This window comes from Mauremys mutica, chromosome 2, assembly GCF_020497125.1.
Source record: "Mauremys mutica isolate MM-2020 ecotype Southern chromosome 2, ASM2049712v1, whole genome shotgun sequence".
Lineage (NCBI taxonomy): Eukaryota > Metazoa > Chordata > Testudines > Geoemydidae > Mauremys > Mauremys mutica.
Window position 1 is genome coordinate 285,821,371 of NC_059073.1, and position 21,702 is coordinate 285,843,072.

The 21,702-nt window shown below is 42.4% G+C and overlaps 1 protein-coding gene across 3 annotated transcripts in view; it reads left to right on the forward strand.

Annotated features, from left to right (window-relative positions):
* The window catches only part of MINDY4 (MINDY lysine 48 deubiquitinase 4), a 103,560-nt gene extending 82,962 nt beyond the window's left edge, over nucleotides 1-20,598 (forward strand). For all 3 annotated transcript variants that reach the window (XM_045004378.1, XM_045004377.1, XM_045004376.1), the window contains 3 exons: nucleotides 2,350-2,530; nucleotides 6,502-6,574; nucleotides 14,088-20,598. In XM_045004378.1, the coding sequence (XP_044860313.1) occupies nucleotides 2,350-2,530; nucleotides 6,502-6,574; nucleotides 14,088-14,136 (303 nt within the window). In that variant the 3' untranslated portion in view covers nucleotides 14,137-20,598. The remainder of the gene's footprint in view (nucleotides 1-2,349; nucleotides 2,531-6,501; nucleotides 6,575-14,087) is intronic.
* The last annotated feature ends 1,104 nt before the right edge of the window (nucleotides 20,599-21,702 follow it).

Sequence of the window (21,702 nt, forward strand, 5' to 3'; positions counted from 1 at the left end):
CATTGGCCTGCTAAACCCAGGGTTGTGAATTCAATCCTTGAGGAGGCCACTTAGGAATCTGGGGCAAAAATTGGTCCTGCTAGTGAAGGCAGGGGACTGGACTTGATGACCTTTCAAGGTCCCTTCCAGTTCTAGGAGATTGGTATATCTCCAATTATTACCTTTACCTTAGAACAAGTAGTTCTGAGTTGCAGGGATGACAATTGACCTTACATCTTTTTGCAGAGTCATTGTCCAATACCTTGCACCAATGACCGCAGTTTTGCAGAGAATAGAAGTGGCATAAAAAGTGTGGCTAAACGGAAGGCTTCAATTTCTGTGGTTATCAGTGCAGCAGTCATCAAGATAAAATTCACAATATTAAAAAAGGAAAAATAATATGAAGGAAAGAAGAATAATGGATCTATGAAAATCAGACATACCATTCTAATGTTAAGCAGTTCTAAAGCTAATGTTTGTAAAGCACCTAACACAATAGAGTTGGGGTCTCTAGGCACCACCTCAATAGAAATAATTATAATCATAATAAAAGCTATCCTGTTAACACAGAAGCTTTATTTTTGTCTTTAGTTTCCCTAAACAATTTCTGGAAGATAAAACAGTCAGCAGTTTCATGGGGAAAACAAAACTGCTTTGTGTTCAGATGCCATATTTCAATTACAGGAATATAGCAAATAACTAAATATCTTTTATCAGAGGGGTAGCTGTGTTAGTCTGGATCTGTAAAAGCAGCAAATAGTCCTGTGGCACCTTCTAGACTAACAGACGTATTGGAGCATGAGCTTTCATGGGTGAATACCCATTTCGTCGGATGCATGGAACAGATTAAGGCAGGAAAAGAAAATCTAGAATAAATCTCTTATTGACTTCAGTGGATATAGGAGCATGGCCTAAATAATTTACATATCAGTATGTTGTAAACACCAGAAATATATGTATATTGCACAAATATATATATATATATATATATATATATATATATATAAACATGCACCCCAAGAAGAGTTTTTACCCCAAAAAGGAAAAAGGGTCAGAGACTGTATGAAGTCCCATGGGGACTTTGCTATTGCTATCGATTTTACATGGAAGGTGGTCAAATTCTACAGTGGTGGGCAGCAGGATAAAACCCTATGATAGATAGACAGATAGATTAGATAGAGGGGGTGTTTGGAGATAGATAGATAGATTAGATAGATAGATAGATAGATGGTCGTTCAAGAACCATCAATAATACTGTATTTACTTATATTTCAAACTATTGGGAGATTTAAAAATAATGGCCATTCAAGTAAGTTACACTTCATATTTTTTTTCCATGAAGAATGCTTAGGGCTATATTGTGCCTTTAGTCTGTGGGTGGAACTTCCATATGAGGTCAGCAGGAGTTGCAAATGTGACTTGAGAGCATGATAAGGCCCTTGCAATTGAAGGCTAAAAAAAAGAACGGAGGTTTATCAAAGGCGGCCAATACTAATGCGTTGATTTTACTCCATCTGAGAATCTTTCCGTTTTAGTAATAATGGAAATAGTTGTTCAACGTCAGAAGATTGTATTGTTTTATTCTACTCATTCAAAACCAAACCAAACCAAACCAAACCCAACCCCCTGAATTTGAGATGCCAGTGAAAAATGTGTCGCTATGAGGGGATTGTATTCGATTGCAAACTCTTCAGAGCAGGGATTTTGTCTTCCAATATGTCTGTACAGCACCTAGGAATAACTAAATCATCATCATCGTATTACTCTACTCTTTTCAGTGTGGTTTAGTAGCTGCTGCAGGTAACTGGATTCTCCTTGCTTCTGAATTCCAGGGATGGAATCCTGGGCCCATTGAAGCCAGTGGGAGTTCTGCCACTGACTTCAGTCAGGCCAGGATTTCACCCTCTGTGAAAAAGAGGTGTTCTTAACTGGGGTTAGCTAACTCAGTTTAAAATAGCAGTGAAGATACAGTAAATCGGCTTTTAACTTAGGTTAGTAACTTGAGTTTAACTTCAGGTTCCTCTATAGGCTTTTAACTCAAGCTGCTAAGCTAAGTTAATGGCCAAGTTGCAGTGTCTTCACTGCTAATTTAACCCCTGTTAATTAACCAAAGCTAAGAACACACCTTGGTTGCAGTGAAAAACATTCTGTATCTGTGTGTAACCTTGGGCGAGTTACTGGACCTAATTGTGCCTCAGTTTACCTAATTGTAAAAATAGGGGAAATAACCCGTACCAGCTTTAGCGGTGTACTATGAGACTTAATTAATTAGTGTTTGTTGAAAGTGATACAAAAGTGAAAATTATTGTTATTTCTATTATTGTACACCATCAACTGTTTTGTTTTTCATGCTCGCTCTCTTTCTTCCAGGTTGGCTGCTATTTGAAGACCCCTAGGTACCCAATTTGGGTCGTGTGCAGTGAAAGCCATTTCAGTGTGCTTTTTTGCTTGAGAAAGGACTTACTAGGTGACTGGAAAACAGAACGGAGATTTGATCTCTATTACTATGATGGCCTGGCCAACCAGGAAGAGGAAATACGGTTAACAGTTGGTATGTATAGGAGAACCTTTGCATTTCCTCCACAGTGACAGTAACAGAATCACACCTGAAAGAAGAGTCCTGATAATATAACCCAAATCTAGCCAGCTGTTGATGGTATCAGACTATTAGAGGTTTGGTGCTCATTGCCTAGCTTTCCATTATTAGTTACAATAAATAGTGGTTCACGTCATGATAATTTTGAGGTTAAGGGCCCTTAAATGTTTAAAAGTGCGCATGCACTATTTCCCAGAATCTCCTACACCCTTAAAGAAAGCTGATTTCTAAGGGCTAGATTGTGATCTGGTCTATCCAGACTCACAGGGCCATAAACCAGTTGTGAGTTTGGATAGGCTCTACATGTCTGCAGGCGCAGGGGACAAAGTAGATACTGCAGGCTCAGTATTTCCCCCTCCCCTTGCAGGAGAGGTAGAAAATGGCAGAGAGGGTGGGGAATGGTTACAGCCTTAGCTCGAACCTTAATGCTCCTTGGGGACAGCTGAGTTGGTGCAGGGAATATAGTAATCTGCTGCTAATAAGGTCCAATTCCTTCCTTGGACTGCTTGTGAGGCAGCACACCTACACACTACACTGCCCGTTAGTCATGGCTAGTTGTAAGTGAGCAATCTGGCCACTCATTAAACAGAGCTGATGTGCCCAACCTTGAGAGTTGCAGTGTGGAGTTGTGGGTGCTCAGGAGCACCTTTCAAGATTTGGTCTTTGGTAAGTGAAAGTGTAGCAGCAGCATAGTTTGTATCTTCTTACTCAAAGTCACCTAGAATCCACCCTACTGGGATGATTATGATGGTTGTAGGTTATCTCAGTGATGAGCTGCCAAAATCTTAGGAGCCGGTTCTCTACCGGTTCTTCGGTGGCGAGTCCTTCACTCGCTCCGGGTCTTCAGTGGCACATCGGCGGCGGGTCCTTCAATGTCGCCGAAAACCCAGAGCGAGTGAAGGACCCGCCGCCGAAGTGCCACCAGTGAGTACAAGCCCGTTCTGGTAGGGAACCGCTCGGTGAGTACAAGCCCCACGTGCCTCCCAAAACAGCCTATCCCCCCCATCCGACCCCCACCCACGTCCTGCCCCTACTGCCCCCTCAGAACCCTCAACCTATCAGCCCCCTCACTCCTTGTCCCCTACCATTCCCTCCTGAGACCCTCCACCCTAATTGCCCCCCAGGATCCCACCCCTTACCCAACTCGCCCCACTCCCTGTCCCCTGACTGCCCCAACCCCATCCACCACCACCCCAACAGAACCCCGGAACTCCCATGCCTACCCAACCCCCCCCATTCCCCGTCCCCTGACCGCCCACCCAGAACCTCCGCCCCCTCCAACCGCTCCCTGTCCCTTATCCAACCCCTCCTCCCAGCCCTGGCCCAGCCCCCTTACCATGCTGCTCAGGGTAGCATGTATGAATGCCACGCGGCTCGCTGGAGCTCGCAGCCCAACCCCCCTACCATGCTGCTCAAAGCGGTAGGAGCTGCAGAGCTGCCCAGGAGTGGTGCAGAGCGCTGGCGCTGGCAGCGCGGCACGCTGAGGCTCTGTGAGAGTGGGGAAGGCAGGGGAAGGGCCAGGGGAGCCTCCCCAGCCGGGAGCTCAGGCGGGCCAGACAGGACAGTCCCGCAGGCCGGAGTTTGCCCACCCCTTTAACAACTGGTTCTAAACCAGCTTCTACATTTAACAACTGGTTCGTGTGAATCGGTGCGAATGGGCTCCAGCTCACCACAGGGTTATCTCCATAAATAAACAAACTTCCAGGTACTCATATGTGGTCTATTTCAGAAGTGAGAAGACTTACTAGCATATATCGTACAAAGGGCCACTAGGAGAGAACATTTATTATAAATAGCTCCTGCTACCCTTACACACAGCTACTACATTTATTTTTTCATATGCCCCCAATTTTTTTGAAATGTTTGCCTCTCGGGCTGACCTTTTCCGTGATTTTTTCCAATGTCTTTGTAAGTTTGAGAAAAAACATTTCAGTTTTTGTGTTATTGGAAAGTAACAACACACCCTTTTGGTTCAAGCAAGTCTTCTTAGTTGTCCATGGTCAAGGAGAACCCTTACTTATTGATTGTTTCTAACGACGGTGAGCTTCAGTTTGTGGCAAGGACATCTTTTGTCAGTATAGTAGTAGAGACCTAGGTTCTATTTACACCTCTGCTACTAACATCTGTGTACTTGGGCAAGTCACTTCACTTCTGTTGTTCTTAGTTTATCCATCAGTAGAACAGGAATAATAATACTTGCTCACACTTTGAGATCTGTGGATGAGAAATTGCTAATTATTATTTTGTGTATTGTTTCTTTGTACCATTCAGCCAGCTCTTATGACTCCAATTTATTTCTCCTCTGGAATTAGGCTTGGATTCAGAAGTATGTTTTAAGTTTAAGGCATCACACCCCCAAATGGTTTGCACTACTAAATCATTTCTTATCTTTGGAATTTTGCAGTATGGCATTAACTCCAAATAGTTTCACCATTCCAGCTAGAAAAATTTCTCCAAGAGTCCTCTGAGCCTGTTGTGTGTCTTTGGAGATAGCCATCCTTCTCAGTACAAACTTTGTTTGATCTTGAGAAATGTTGGAGTTCTTTAACATCTCCTAAAAAGTGGAACTGAGTCTTCTGAGGCCATATGCACCGTGCTTTCTTTGACCAGATGTGCAAAAGTAGTGTTCCTTGAAATGATGCCCTTCGCCCAGGGCTGTCGTTTCTAACAAAGAAGGCAGGATCAAGGCCTGGTAAAGCCTTTTGCAAAAATAGAGAAAGGGTCAAGAAGTAGCAAGCAGAAGTAACATCATTTGGAGTGGACCAGAACACAATCGATGTCGGACTTTACTGATGCACAGTCTCATGCTAGCCGTTTGCATAGGGGCAGATTTTGTCTGTGGTGCTCACTCATATGGACCCATTTCCTGCATGTTAGAGAGAACACCTGTTATCTCTTTCCAAAAAATAGAGCAAATCCGTGGTCGCAGAACTTCACTCTGCCTTTAAAGGGCAAAAAGGGCCTTCTTCCCCACAGAAAGTCCTACTCAGATATAGGCGGCAAATAGGCTCATTTATTTGGAGGGAACGATGCACTCCATGAGAACTTTACATGACTCTCATGTTTCACCTATGTGCCTTTGTCAGTCATTCAGGGAATCTCCATGGGTTCAGGGATATTTATTATATATTTTACACAGAACTTTCAGAAAAGACCGACTTTTTTTGGACTTCTGGAGAGATGTCACTATCTTTATAATGATTACAGATGATGACCATCTATGTAGCTTACCCCATTCAAACATCCTTTGAACTCAGAACTCTTTAAAATGGGGTTCTCAGGAGAATACAGTCATTTACTAATTGCTGGGGGAAATATAACCACAGTTGAAGTTATTAGAAGGTGGCATTTTCTCCAGAGGCACGTTCACCACCCATAACTCCAAGGCAGCTGCCATAGGTTACAGTAAATAGTTTGATTGACTTAATTGAAAAGTAATTGAATGAGGCTATTGGGTATTGCATGTATATTGATTGCTGTACTTCCCGTTAAAAAGAGTCTAGTCCCACATTTAAGAAGAGAGGTCCTGTGTGTGCCACTATAGGCTTTGTGGGAAAATGATCGGTAAAACATAAGCGGTTCTGAATGGCAGGGTACCATTTTTAAATAATAGAAGTAAAACGTATGAGGTTTTCAGACTATCATACTTTTCTTTAAACTACACCTTTGCTCATAGTACATTGCCAGACTCATCCTGAACAGAATCAGTGAATTTATGATAATATTTGATCTGCCATCCCATGCTAATACTAACTGTTTGCAGGATTTGGAAAGAGGATTTAGCATGTAGATTGTAAACTCTTTGGGGCAGGGACTATCTTCTTGTTCTGTGTTTGTATGGTGCCTAACACAGTGGGGCTCTGATCCATGATGTTGACTCCCAGGCATGATGATGGTGATGATAAATATCTGAAATGTCTCTGCAGATACAGTTCAGCCTTACACTGAAGATAAAGAAAATGACCTTATTCCTCCACTTGAGCACTGTATTAGGACAAAGTAAGTAACCCTCATCTAAAATTTTACGGCACTGATAGTTTCAGTTCTCTAAATTTTTTCTCAAGATGAGGTTTTGACTTGCCATAAAATAAGCATAGTCGGCAGAGTCATACAGAGTTGTTGGTTAACAAAAAGAAAGGACCTCAATGAGCCAGAGCTGGATAACAAAACATCAGAAATAGGGTTCCAGTCCTGTATGATGTTCTGATGACCACATTAATGGGCTGGGATGTTCAATTCAGTGCTTAAAGAAACCTTCAGTAAATCACTAAGAGCTGGCTGTATTGCAGTAATTCTCCTTGACTTCCATAGGACCAGATTTGGGCCCCCAAAAGCAATTTGTTACAAGAGCAAAAAATGCATGAACATAAGAACAGCCATACTGGGTCAGACCAAAGGTCCATCTAGCCCAGGGTTCTGTCTTCTGACAGTGGCCAATGCCAGGTGCCCCAGAAGGAATGAACAGAAGAGGTCATCATCAAGTGATCCATCCCCTATCGCCCATTCCCAGCTTCTGGCAAAAGGAGTGAAAAGGAGAAGAAAAGCCCTTTTTTCTGTCCTTTTAAATGTCCAGATTCAAAGCACAGGGAAGCACGAGCAACTGTAATATGAAAGGGATTTAGACATGAATGGGGAAAAAAACCCAGTAACAGGGCAGACAATGCTGTGAGCTTAACAGAGCAAACAGTACTGTAAGATAAACATGCATGCTTTAAATAAAACATGAACATGGGGGCAGAATAGCGTATTTGTAAGGTTACTCATAAATATAGTGGATATACTGCTATAATAGCATTAACTCAGACAGCTGATGGTATAGAGGTCATCCTGGTGATGGCCATTATAGGTAAGGCTGCAGAACAGTTTCTATTATAATTTTCTGTTTTCACATGCGCACAACTTTCTGAAACATTCAAGCTTTTAACCAAAATATTCCCTGCTTGGGGTTAGCCCGATGGTGCTTTTATTTATTTATTTATTTTTATTGAAGGTTTGAGTAAAATCCTTTTTATCTTTGGTGATGGTGAAAAAAATCTCAAATATGTCCATAGTAAAAAAAAATGTGAGCACTCTTTCTTTTATTGTGATAACTACAACCCCCGCCACACACTGCAGTCCTGGCTTTTTAACAGGCATCTATGAGGCGTACGTGATTTCTCAAGATTGCAAAAGACCTTGTTTTTACACAATGTTCTGATTGTTTGAAGAAATGGGACTGAGCATGCACAACAGAAATTGGTTTGGTTTTGTTAGGTAAACTCTTAGGCCAAATTCTGCCCTCAAATATGCACAACTCCCACTGTAATGGAAATTTCATGCACATATCGGAGGACAGATTTTGGTACTTAAAAATAAGTGTGGTGGTCATGGTTGTGCAGATATTTAAGGGCTTAATCCAGTTCACACACTGAAGTGGATGAGAAGATTCCCACTTGTGTCAGTAGAAAGGGAGGGGGATTATGTGCATAACTAGCTAAACTAAGAAATGTATCCTCTCCACTGGCAGAGCTTGGAAAATCCCGTAACTGGGTATCTCTGAAGCAAGAAACATACACACATCATTGGTGAAGACTGTAGCACTTGTTAAATCAGCAACACAAACATCTCCACATTTTTTAATTTCCTTTTGGCATCACCTCCCCTCCCCCAGTTTTCTTTTAAAAAACAAACTGGGACATTAACTGTCAAACACCATTGCAATGCAAAGCTGATATTACACAGTCAACATCACAAAAAGTTAGAAAAGGCAGATCATACATTGGCACAGCTACGTTGCATGTATGGGATGCCTTTATTTTCATGACCTGGCTAAGCACACAGCCTAACAAATGACACAAAAAGAACAGGAGTACTTGTGGCACCTTAGAGACTAACAAATTTATTTGAGCATAAGCTTTTGTGGGCTACAGCCAACTTCATCTGATGCATAGACTGGAACATACAGCAAGAAGATATTTATACATACAGAGAACATGAAAAGGTGGAAGTAGGCACAGGGCCAGTGCAACCATTTAGGCGACCTAGGCGGTCGCCTAGGGCGCTGGCATTTGGGGGGCGCCATTTTCTTCGGCAGCGACCGCAGCGACCGGCTCTTCGGCCATCCCGGTCATCGCTGGCATTTAGGCGGAGGGAGCTGGGGCAGGGGAGCACGGGGAGGGCCGCCTGCAGCAAGTAAGGGGGGGGCACGCAGAGGAACTCCCCGCCCCAGCTCACCCTGCCCCGCCTCCTCCCCGAGCACGCCATGGCCGCTTCACTTCTCTCGCCTCCCAGGCTTGCAGCACCTAAGCTGATTGGCGCCGCAAGCCTGGGAGGCAGGAGAAGTGAAGCGGCCACGGCGTGCTCGGGGAGGAGGCGGGGCAGGGGTGAGCTGGGGCGGGAGGGGTGCCTCAGGGCGGAGTGTGGGGGGTGGGGAGCTGCCACAAGGGGGCGCCTCAGGGGGGAGGGGGGAGCTGCCACGGGGGGGGGCGCCTCAGGGTGGGGGCGCGGGGGGGGGGGGCGCAAGGTGGAAGTTTCGCCTAGGGCGCAAAACATCCTTGCACCGGCCCTGAGTACGCAGACCAACTGTAAGAGTCCAATCAATTGAGATGAGCTATCATCAGCAGGAGAAAAAAAACTTTTGAAGTGATAATCGAGATGACCCATAGATTTCCCCATGTTAAGTATCCTCACACCTTTTATGGGTCATCTCGATTATCACTTCAAATGCCCACGAAAGCTTATGCTCAAATAAATTTGTTAGTCTCTAAGGTGCCACAAGTACTCCTGTTCTTTTTGCAGCTACAGACTAACACGGCTGCTACTCTGAAACCTAACAAATGACAGTTTAGGATGTGAAACCTATACCCGAAGAATACATAGGTTGGGCAATGCAGACAAAGTTAAATTTGTTGTTATAATCAGTTTGTTTCCTGGCTTTTGGAGATTGCCACATTGCAACACAATTCTACACCGCCTTTTTTTAAACTTTTCCCTACATTAATTTTTAGAGGGTGGAATTAAAAATGAATTCCACTATCAACAAAAAGAACAGGAGTACTTGTGGCACCTTAGAGATGAACACATTTATTTGGGCATATACTTTTGTTGGCTAAAACCCACTTTATTTGGGCATAAGCTTTCGTGGGCTAAAACCCACTTAGAGTCTAAGGTGCCACAAGTACTCCTCATTCTTTTTGCTGATACAGGCTAACATGGCTACCACTTCTGAAATCTGTCCACTATCAACGTATCTGGTTGCGTCAGTTCTAAGCACGAAAGGCTGTCTCATTGATCTGTCTGTCTGTCTAGCGCTCTTATTGATAAGTTGCTAATCATTGTACTGTAGCCTGTCAGCAGGCGGCCAATCAACGAGTAGCAAATCTAGAGGGTGGTCATGTTACACTCCTTCCCCCAGCCCCCATTTGATTACTGTGTTTCTTAGAATCACCAGAAGGTGCAGAGGGAAAATGAAAAACAAAGATTGTGTGTTCTTATGTGTAACAGAAAATCCATATGCTAAGTATGATACATGCAGAGAGAAAAAGAGAGAGAGAGAGAGAGAGAAGGAAAAATACTTTATATGATATAGGCAGAGCAGAGGAAATACTTCAAAAAACCCCTTGTAAACAAAAACAATCCCTAGTCCCTACTTGATCCCTGTTGCCATAAAACTCTCACTATAGACGCAATAATAGCTGCAAGATTTGGGGGAAGTTTTTGTTTGCCCCTCTAGATTCTCAGAACCAAGAAGTTTTGCGGAGGACTCCAATCCTAGATTGGGATTTTCAAGAGAACTCAATTTTTCCCTTTCTTTCCCGCTAGTCTGTTCTGTTCTATACAGGTTCTTACATCATGTCCATCACCGTAGTAACTGAGAACCTTCCAGTAGAGCAGGAATCAGTTTCAACTAACATCTGTCATGTGTGGTTTGTTCTCTCATCCTCTTCCTAGGGGGAGAAATGGGTGTGCAGTGCAGGGTTTTTGTTTGTTCTTTTGAGGGGCATTTTGAGGGGGAAGGTGTTTAAATTTTATTTTAATGTCCATGTTGCTCTGAGAAGACAAGGTTAGAGAAGTGCAGTTTGCCTTTGGAACAGGAGGCAACACAGTCTGAACGTTGCCTCCTGATGTCGCTTCCAACTGCAAACTCCCAACCAATGAGTCAGAGCAACCACATGCCCTTCCATTGTGCCTCCCAGCTCCAGACATCTGGGGAAGCAGTTAGATTTTGACCAAAAGATGCCTGGAATGTGCGTCCTTGGGTTGTTCTGGCGATGCCGTGCAGACTTCAGTAGAACACGCTTGTATCGTAGTCCCTGGCCTCAGTTGTTTTCTGTCTTCAGCGGTGGAAATAACATCTGTCAACTCTGCCTGAGGGGACAAAACTTTGATCTTACTTTATCATCTAAATTCAGCAATACATTTTATTAACCCATAGCCTCTACCTTCCTCTGCAGTTTCCGGGCTATACAGTAGCAGAATACAGCTGTTGTCCTTTGAAGTGGCACACTCCACTGGGACAATAGGGATGTACCAAATACCATATGCAGGGCAGCACTGCAGGTACATTTCACCCCAAGTTACTCACACATTATGCAACAGCCAAATAATTAGCACAGCACCAGCTTTACGAACTTTATTCTAGACTGAATGCTCTGGAAGGGCTTAATTCAGGTTCCTTTGGAGTCAATGGCAACACTCCCATTCACCTCAATGGGCTTTGGGCGAGGCCTCAAGTGAATGGCCTGAGTAAGAGTTTCTTGTTATTGTTCATCTGATAAAGTAGAATTGAGTCAGAAGCAAAAATGCCAGGGTAGAGTTGAGGTAGGGTAGCATGGGAGGAAAGCTCAAACTGCCACTCTCCATGCCCTGCCTGTTCTGCCAATAAGGAAAGAACTTGCCCCACACCTGACAGTTCAACACTTGGTGTGAGTTCATGAAAGGAAAAATACCGACATTCCAGCATCTTTATGGGAGGTGAACAACAAAGGGATTTTTTTTTTGCAGCCTACCAATAGCTCAAGGGAAGTGGTTTGTAAATCAGTAAGGAAAATCAGTGTTGTTATGGGAGTTGTCCTGACTTTTGCCACAGAATATTTTTTCGACTTTTGTTTTTGCTGAATACTTAATTAGAAAGAAAAACTTCGTCAGTGTAACATGACTAACATGTGTCTCAAAGTGCAGCAGGAAGAGTGGTGTCTGCCATAACTATGGTATTTCAGTACTTTAGTTCATTGCACATTCACCAGAGTGCTTTTTCTACCATGTGGTTTTGCATTTGCCAATCCAGGCAGTTGTATCATATCGTCCCACCAGCTCCTGATGATGGAAGATGATGTGGCAGGCAGAGCGTGCATGGAATGGTGATGGGTCTGAGCTCTGTAGCATTGTCAAAGAGGCCAGGAGAGGATGGGGATTATATTTCTTAGCCACATATTTCTGCTTTTTTGGTCACATCAGGAAGGATGTTGATAAATTGGAGAGGATTCAGAGAAAAGCCACAAGAATGATAAAAGAATTAGAAAGCCTGCCTTATAGTGATAGACTCAAAGAGTTCAATCTGTTTAGCTTAATAAAGAGAAAGTTAAAGGGTGACGTGACTATAGTCTAGAAGTATCTACATGGGGAACAGCTGTTTAGTAATGCGCTCTTCCATCTAGCAGAGAGAAGTATAACACTATCCAATGGCTGGAAGCTCTAACTAGACAAATTCAGACTGGAAATAAGGCGTAAATTTTTAACAGTGAGAGTAATTAACTATTAACAACTAGTAACAATTTACCAAGGGTCATAGTAGATTCTTCATCACTGACAATTTTTAAATCAAGATTGGATGTTTTTCTAAAAGCTCTCAGGAATTGTTTTGGGGAAGTTCTATGGCCTGTGTTATACAGTTCAGACTAGATCACAATGGTCCCATCTGACCTTGGAATCTATGAATCTCTTTCTGAACTTTTTGCAGTGATTCCAATGTGATTCCAATTCGAAAGTCCACAAGACTTTAAAGCCAGATCAAAGTAACTGGTGTTTGGAATGTATTAGACTGGAGGTGACTCATTTTCAGAGGCTTCCAAACAGGCACTTGCAAATATTACATGTACAAGTGGCTGTTTGTGTGTGTAGCTCATGTAATGCTTCATCTAAATACCCAATTGTACTCTCCATGGGCCTGATCTTCAACCCAATGAGGTTATCGGTAAGACTCCTATTGACTTCAATGGGCTTTGGATCAAGCCCGGTGTCTTTCTCTAAGTTTGACAATGCCTAGCACACTTTGGGTTCTACTGCAAATTACTGAATAAATATGTTGATGTATCCGGATGTAGAGGCCCATTTGAAAATGCTCTCCTAAATATGTATCTTAGCATTATTTCTAGGGCAGGGCAGTGGCAGATAAGAGAAGATACAGAATTTTCCAGTAGACGTGTGTCTGTTGAGCATTTGAAAGAAATAAACACTTGCAGCAGCAACAGAATGTACTTTCCTGGGCTTAGGGTCACAAATACAAATCACCTATTCAGAGGCTCATCTATTTAGGAATGTGCAAATTGCCTAGTAGCATTTGAGAGTTTAGAGCAGTAGTAGTTGCTTAGGGGATAACCCTTATAGAGATCACTAAGACCTGGTCTACACTGGGGGGGGGGTGTCGAACTAAGGTACGCAAGTTCAGCTACGCGAATAGCGTAGCTGAACTCGAACTACCTTAGTTCGAACTACTCACCTGTCCAGACGCCGCGGGATCGAAGTCCGCAGCTCCCCCGTCGACTCCACCACCGCCGTTCGCGGAGTCGACGGGAGCGCGTTCGGAGTTCGATATATCACATCTAGATGAGACGCGATATATCAAACTCCGAGAAGTCGAACGCTACCCACCGACCCAGGCGGGTAGTATAGACGTAGCCTAAGAGACCACAAGAAAGATGTGTCAAATCTTTTAGGGGGAGTGAAGTTAAGGCAGAAGACAGTATATAATAGGAACAACTATTTGATTTTAAGTGTGTGCCTCTGATTACAGTGGAAGGGGAAGATAAGGAGTTTTCAAGTGTGTCCCTCCTTTGTTACTCATCTGATGCTTGGCCTTAACAAAGTTTAAATAAGACCAGTAATATTATTCCCAGAAAACACATTAGGAAGCCTGGAATTTCGGTAGTAAACTGGGATTTGAAAAGGAGTCTAAGTAGGGAGCTGCTCCAAATCCCATTGAAATCTAATGGGAGTTGGGTACCTAACTCCCTCAGGTGCCTTTCAAAGTCTCATCCTTGAATATTAAGGGCAGAAACCTAATACGAGACCTCTTAGTCTCCAGGCCAATTCAGTTTTGGGGCCCCTTCTGCAGAGAGTGCTAGCCAGCATGCAAATGGGTTCCAATTGAAGCCGTGGTTCCAGAGAGGTGGATTCCTGTTGAATACACAAAGGTAGTGGTTGACTTTAATGGGTCCACCCCAATTAAACACACCCGACACTATTTTTTTTGGAGGAGCACCACTCCAGCTGGCACCATAACCCATTAGAATAAAACAATCTCTTTCGTCCTTAGGTGGAAAGGAGCCGTTATTGACTGGAATGGCACAGAACCCATCTTGTGACTGAACTGAAATAAAAGGAAACTGCTAGAACGCTCTTATTCTCACCAGTAAGGAAGCAGGGCAAAACTCCTGGCCGCTTTTGCAATGTATGGTGAAGCTGAGTGACACGCTGCATGCAGGCGGGAAGAATTTCACCTTGCGCTTCAGATATTTCATTCATTGCGTAAACATCATTTACGTAAATTCTCTGTCACTTCCTTTTATGCACAATGCATGAAAGTAGACAGAACCTCCACTGCCAAAATAAACTTTCAGACAAAGCAGTAAAGCTGTCAACTTCTACTTGAGTTCCATTGCTGGGTTCATTCTGCATCTTGCAAGTTTCTCCAAAGATCAGACAAAAGAAGCCGCACCCAGATTTCTTTGACATTGGCTTTTCCGTCCTCCCCCTCACAGCCCCCGCCCAAGAAAACCAAGGTACAAACGTGAAGCACTGCTAGAGAAAGAAGTTATCTTCTTTCACTAGTTTTTGTAGTTCACACTTTCCAATGAACTGGTTATTAACACTGTAGGCACTTGCAGTATGGCCTGGAATACAGACACAGTTTTTGTACTAGTGTAACTAGGTGGGGATATAATATTTACTGATATCATTATACTGGTACAAGCCCTAGTGTGGAAGCTAGTTATACCAATATAAGTGTCCTTATACCAGTAGAATTTATTCCTCTTCCTGTACAGGCGACTATGTCTATATTATGAAGATCTGCAGCCATAGCTATGTCAGTCTGAGATTTGAAGAGGGAGATCTCTGACCAACATAGCTGTGCCAGGAGAAGCTCCTAGAGTAAATACAGCAATACCGGCAAAACTTTGCTTTTACTGATATAGCTTGTTTCACGCATGGGGGGTGGTTTTACTATATCAGGACAAAGTGCATCTATGCTAGCACAGCTGCATCTACACTAGAGATATCTCTACACTACTGAGACTATGAGCTTGTCTTCACTATGGAGCTAAATCAGCACTGATGCAATCAATGCAGCAACATCAATTTAGTGGGTCTAGTGAAGACATGCTCAATCGATGGGAGAGCACTGTCCCATCGATTTCTGTACTCCACCTCAATGAGAGGCGGAAGCAATGTTGGCAGGAGAGCGTCTCCCATTGACATAGTATAATGTGGGCCCCGCGGTAAGTAGATCTAAACTACGTCTCCTTGAGTTACGCTACTAATGTCACTCAAATGGCATAGCTTAGATCGACTGTCAACGTTAGTGTAGACCTGCCCTAAATTGGTATAGCTGTGTTGGCATATCTATGTCACCATAGCCATGTAGTGCAGACACAGCCTATTCTGACAGAAGAAGTTTTTCTATTGGTGTAGGAGCACCACCCCCCTGAGCAAAGTTAGCTATGTTGGTGGAAGCCCTCTTTCATCAACATAACTGTGTCTACACTGGGGATTATGTCAGCATAGCTAGGTCCATCAGGGTGTGGTTTTTCAACCCCCTGACAGACTGATGTCCATATAACTTTTCACTGTAGCCCAGGCCTCAGATCACTTTGCTTGTGCAGTATACTGGCATCCTGTACAGGTAAATGGTTCTAGTGTAGACGTAGCTGGAATAAGCTATGCCACTATAGGCACTTTTATACTGGTATAACTGCATCCACACTAGGGGTGTTGTACCACATGAACTATTCTGACATAGTTAAAGCCATACCACTTTTGTGTGTAGATAAGGTCTAAGATGTTTTGCCCCTTCGCAACTGTAAAAAAACAGGCGCCATAATGTTCTACATTTAAGATGCACATATCTGTGACAGGTACTGTTCCTAACAGTTAAATAAAAGGCATGTGTGAAAACATATTCTTTCAGTTAATCCAGAGGCTACCAAACCCAGAGCTAGGGGTTCGTGAATGAACTGTATGAGGGTTATGTTGCAAATAAAATGTGCAGAACTGGGCCAGACCAATCAAAGGAACAATGGAACAAAAAATTTGAAACAAAGCAACAATATTAGTTACTAATGGAAAGGCAACAGAGAAGTGGTGTGTCTATCATTTATTCCTATGCCTTTGGGAGCAACTCTCATAAAATGTCTGTTTTTTATGTTCAAAATGGTACCCTAGGAATATCCATTTTTTCAGTTATCCACTTTGTAGTCATTTAATATTTAGTTTCTACTTTTCTATCAATAATAGTAAAATTTTTCAGACTGAATTTTCAGATTAAAACTTAATTTTACATTCGCATATATTCAGACAAGTTACAGCAGAGTATTCAACTACACAGAAACATATAGACACCTAGGGAAATTATCACTAGCTATAGATTGATGAGCCTGTCTGAATGTGAGCCAGGACACCAAACAGAATTTTTTTTAGTATAAAAAGTCTTTGGATATATACCCTCCTTCTCTGTTGCTTCCAGTTCCCAGCAGGCCTTCTACCTCCGCATACCTGGGTCTCTGCTGGTCTGATAAGGTTAGCTAGGCCAGATACTGTACTTAAACCTTGTGAGATCAAAACCTTCCATTAAAGTAAAGATCATCAGGAGCTGGCAGATCTGGTTTCTATTCCTGGCTCTGCTACAGTTATATGGCCTTTGCCAAGTCCCTTAACCTCTCTGTGCTTAGGTTTCCTCATCTACAAAATGGGGATAATAACACCTACCTCACAGGTGTATTGCGAGGCTTGATCAATTACTATTTGTAAGGTGCTTTTTGAATCCTGATCGGAAGATACTATAAGAGAGCAAAGGAAATTGGTGATGAATTCCTGGGGTCAGATATAATGAGAGAAAATATCTTTGTGGGCCCTCAAGTCTGGAAAAACCCAGGTGCATGTGAGATGTCAATAGAACACCTAGCTGGACCCTTGTAGAAAGAGTGCCAATCCCAAGAACATCTTCCAAATAGAATATCAACAAAGGTACAGGGTCTGTTGGGGTTTAGGGAGCCGTTTAGTGTCAGGAAGATATGGGGAATCTTCAGGATGTAAGAGACAGGAAGTTGGGACTTAAGACAAAGGAAGTATAGAACCAGGGAAAGAGGGAATGTTTTGGTTAGGCCTGGGAGGGTAGAGGAGTGGAGGTAAGGAAAAGGGGAGTTTAGGTAAGCATATGAACGTCTGAGTCTTTCTCCAAACCAGATTGTAGAGACTTTTGAGTCTCTTCTGTGACTGGCAAGTATTTTTGCAGAAAATCGAGTATCAGAGGGGTAGCCGTGTTAGTCTGGATCTGTAAAAAGCGACAAAGAGTCCTGGGGCACCTTAGAGACTAACAGATGTATTGGAGCATGAGCTTTCGTGGGTGAATACCCACTTTGTCAGACACATGTGGTGGAAATTTCCACCCACGAAAGCTTATGTTCCGATACGTCTGTTAGTCTATAAGGTGCCACAGGACTCTTTGTCACTGACAGTTGTTTTTCATCACAGCAGAATCCTATGGATCCAACTCCCTCTGATCCAAGAAGACCTGTTACCTATAATTGTTATGTCCTCCCACACATACCATTTGCTTTCAAAAGTCCCCTGTGTATCTGAAATCTTTTTATCTGAATAAAATCCAAGTCCCATTTCATCCGGATAGAAGATACAGTCAAATCCTGTATATCAGAAAGCCAGAAATAAATTTGCTCAGTACAATTCCACAAAACCACTGTATGTGTATATTGATTAACTTCCACTCCTACAGCATAGTTCTCCATGACTTGGCTGGGGCCCTGAGGATCTGCACATTGCTAATATACTTCCATCCCCATCAGGGCTCACAATACAGCCACCATCCTGGCTAAAAGGAACTGAAGGGTTTGATCTTCAGAGCTCAGAGATAGCTCTCCGGGTGAGAGGAATCACTGATGAAAGATGTTTGGTAATCCTTCTCTCAAAGGTGATGAGGGCTTATCTTGGTCCTGAGACCAAGGTACTGGGACCCTTACTCAGATCTAATTCTTCTGCATGACATTACAGAGCATCAACATTATAACTGTTCACACTACCCACAGGCCTGATGATCAACCCACTTGAGTGATTCTATTTCATTTAAAATACAAGTGAACACTGACGGTTGCAAATGTATAGATCTCTTTTTGGGTCAGACAAGCATAAAGGGCCCCCCAGAATTTGTTTTCTCTAGCGGCTCAGTGGCAATATAGAAACACAATTATATGCAGACTCACATCTTGTTCCAGCAAATTGACTCTGTTTTTTAAACTACATTTTCCTTTTCATTGTTTCCCCTTTTGGTTTTCATTGTTCTCCAGATGTGACTTCCTGAAACTAACAAAGCAGCAATTCTTTGCAAAACTGCATTTAAAACCTGTAATATTCATAAATTGCTGTATATCTTAATTTCATGCTCATTCCTTCTATAGTGTTATAAATGTACCTTCTTCTTAAAACAGACCTCTTAGTAGACAACAGAAGTGACATATTGCATATTCAGATGAGGATTTGATCAGAAATTGAGTAAATTGTATATAATCTGTCACCTTTGTGGAAAATATACCTTTCAAACCAATAGTAATATCTTTGATCCCTCACCCTTTTTGAATAATGAATTTGTTAGTGGAAATTAAACCAAGAGATTTGAAAATGAACATTTCATGGGAGTAGCTGACCCATGAAAGTTGTTACCATCTCATAGCTCTTTGGAGTCCTCTGTGAAATTAGTTTGATGGCCTTTATCTTGTTCTCAGTAGAAAGGTGTCCACACTACGAAAGATACCACTTGTTAACAGTTTCAGCCTGGATACTAAATTTTTCTCTCATCCCTAGGCAGGCCTTTCAATACTAGAAAAATGACGTCAACTTCCATCAATGGTGCAGCTATTGCATTAGAGCCAGTAGCAATGTAAGTGCTCGTGTTGCTAGGACTCTGGGGCTTTGTGTTACATTCATGTCATGAAAACCTGGTAAAATAGCTTAAGCCCTGTCTATGCTAGTGGCTTAGTACAAGTGCAGTTACACCATTGTTTTCTATTGCTGTGATGTGCGCATTGATTTTTCCAGTGCAGATCCACCCCTAAGGTGACAGGAGTATCTAGGAACAGGTTGAGGTACACTGGCAGGACCTATGGAGAAGCTTGTCCTAACGCTATTTGTGCTGTCCCCATCCTGTGCAAAAAATGGCAACTTATTGTCAAACCAGCATCTTCCATGAACATGACATTCAAATTAATTATTTTTTAAAATGACATACTAGGCTCAATGGAATTGAGCTGACATGAGGTGGTTGCTGAAGAATGCAGTGGGAAGCTATATGCCTTGGTAAAATCATACAGCCTTACGCCATGATTTTCAAAAGAGGCTAGTGTGCTTCAGGTTTTGATTGACCAAACTGAGACACTTTAAGGTGGCCTGATTTTCAGGAGGCAGGTATGCAACCATTAAGGAGGACCCTGTAAAATATCTTAGGTTGGGAACCCCGAAATTGGGAATCCAAAATCCCTAGTCCCTTTAGAAATTCTTGGCCTTAATTTCTGAACTAATAAAATGTTTAATTTTCAAAAATGCCAAAGCAATTAAGGTGTTTAAATCTCACTTGACTTTCAGTAGGACGTAGCCATCAAAGTCACCATTATGACTGGTGTCTGTTATTTTTGTTTTATGTTAGTAAGGGCTGAGAACGAAAGAGGTTAATCCACAGCAAGAGAATAATGAGCCCCACTGTCTGGTTCGCTTTGCTATGTAAACGGTGGAAGCTAGTCACAGCAGGCTCCCATTAAAGTGACTTCCTATATATTGGTACTTTTTATTTATTTGTTTTCATTGGCTGGAAGATAATAAACCCAACTGTGCACTCTGAATTGAGGAAGTTGTTTTCTCTCTAGCAACCTTATTTATATCTGGGAGGTGGGAAAAGAAGGTTTCTCTTCAGATATTTTCTTTTGTCATTTCAACCTGCATGGAATGGGATCGTAGCCATTGTAGAAAACAACTTATTTTAATGATGTTCTAAGTTAACAAAAAGCTGCCAAATGAATTATATGAACACGGAAACAAGAGCTGTATTAAAAAGAGAACTGGAAGAGATGGCATGTAGTGTTCTTTAGTGATACTTATTCCAAGATTTCAAAATTCATTTCCCAACCTCATTTTACTTGACACAATGATCTTTAATTATAACACTACATTATAACTAATATGTTTTGCTTAACCCTAATGCTTCATGAAAGTTGGGTATTAAGGATATGCAGCATATTGGTTATTAAAGGTGGAATTCAGCACTATGCCGAAGACCTGCAGAATGTCCGTACACCATCTAAGGTCTCAAATTAGAGCATCACTGGACCCTAAGCATTACATAGGTTTTAGCCGGGGGTGGACATCACCTTACATACAGTTCCATTGCATTGTAGCTCATGAACACACCACATTGTTATCTGGTTCATTGATGTAGCAAAGCCTAGTTACATGTAGGCCAAGATTTTCAAGAGCATCCAATGATTTTCAATGCTTCAGATGCCCACTTGAGACACCTCAAAGGAATTTGAATTTCAGAAAGTGCTGAACACCCACCTATGAAAATCAAGGGCCTTTAAGGTGTCTCAAGTTGAGCATCCAAAAATGGAGGCACCCATGATCATTAGCTGTTTCTGAAAACCTCATCTGCAATGGATATTATATATATAGCAACCTGCTCAAGCGGCTTCCTGCTGCAGTAGCTTTGCTTTCACCCATGGAAACTCTGTGAATGGTACAGTTGTTGATAGATACATATAACTGGTGAAATCAATAGGGATTTTGACGGGTGGTAGAATCCTCCTGGTATATATGCCATTCCCACCTCTGCCTTCCATATCCTTATTCACCTTCCATTTATTAGCCCAAGAAACCTCCCAGTCAGTTCAGGAGCTAGTCAAGGGGGATTATGAAAAGAAGTCAGGAGGCTTTTGACAGCTCAGAGATTTGCAAATGTGGTGGGACTGGGTTGGTGATGAGGTTAGATACCTCAGATCAGGAAACTGGAGGTTTATCAAGGTTGGGATGTGGAGGGAGTCCTGGGGCATGTCTGAGGGAGGATGACACAGAGGGAGTAGATTTTGTTGTATAACCACCCTAAAACTGAATAAAAATCCCAAAGGCTACTAATATAGCAAAGATGCAGTTCTCTTTTACGTGTGCGTTCTGTTTATTTCCTAATCATTATCTTGAATCCATTTGTCATGAAAGTCCAAATCATTAGCAAAAATATGCCAGGAATTCAGCACATTGGTATTTAGCAAATATTTATTAGTTAACGAAATACTAGCAAAGAATGTGCAGCAGAAAATTTTCCACTCCAGTCTTTTCTTTGTGCAGTACACAAAGAGAATAAGGTTAAAAAGTTATGTTCGGCAAACAGATTTTCCACTAAGATGTATTTGGTTTGGTAAGTGCTGTGACTAACAGCCAAGCTCTTCAGACACTGGATTTTGTCCCATTGATATGACATAGTGCAGTGAACAAGGAACATTTTAGGTTGTTGTTAGGGAGGAGTGTGGTCCCAGCTCTCCACATGTGCAGATGTACGGGGCATGATCTGTCCGAGAGTGGCTAGGTTTTTCGCAAGGTTACTTTGAAAGAGAAGTCGTAAACCCAAATGAGGAAATTAGAGTAACTGAGCAGTGGATTGA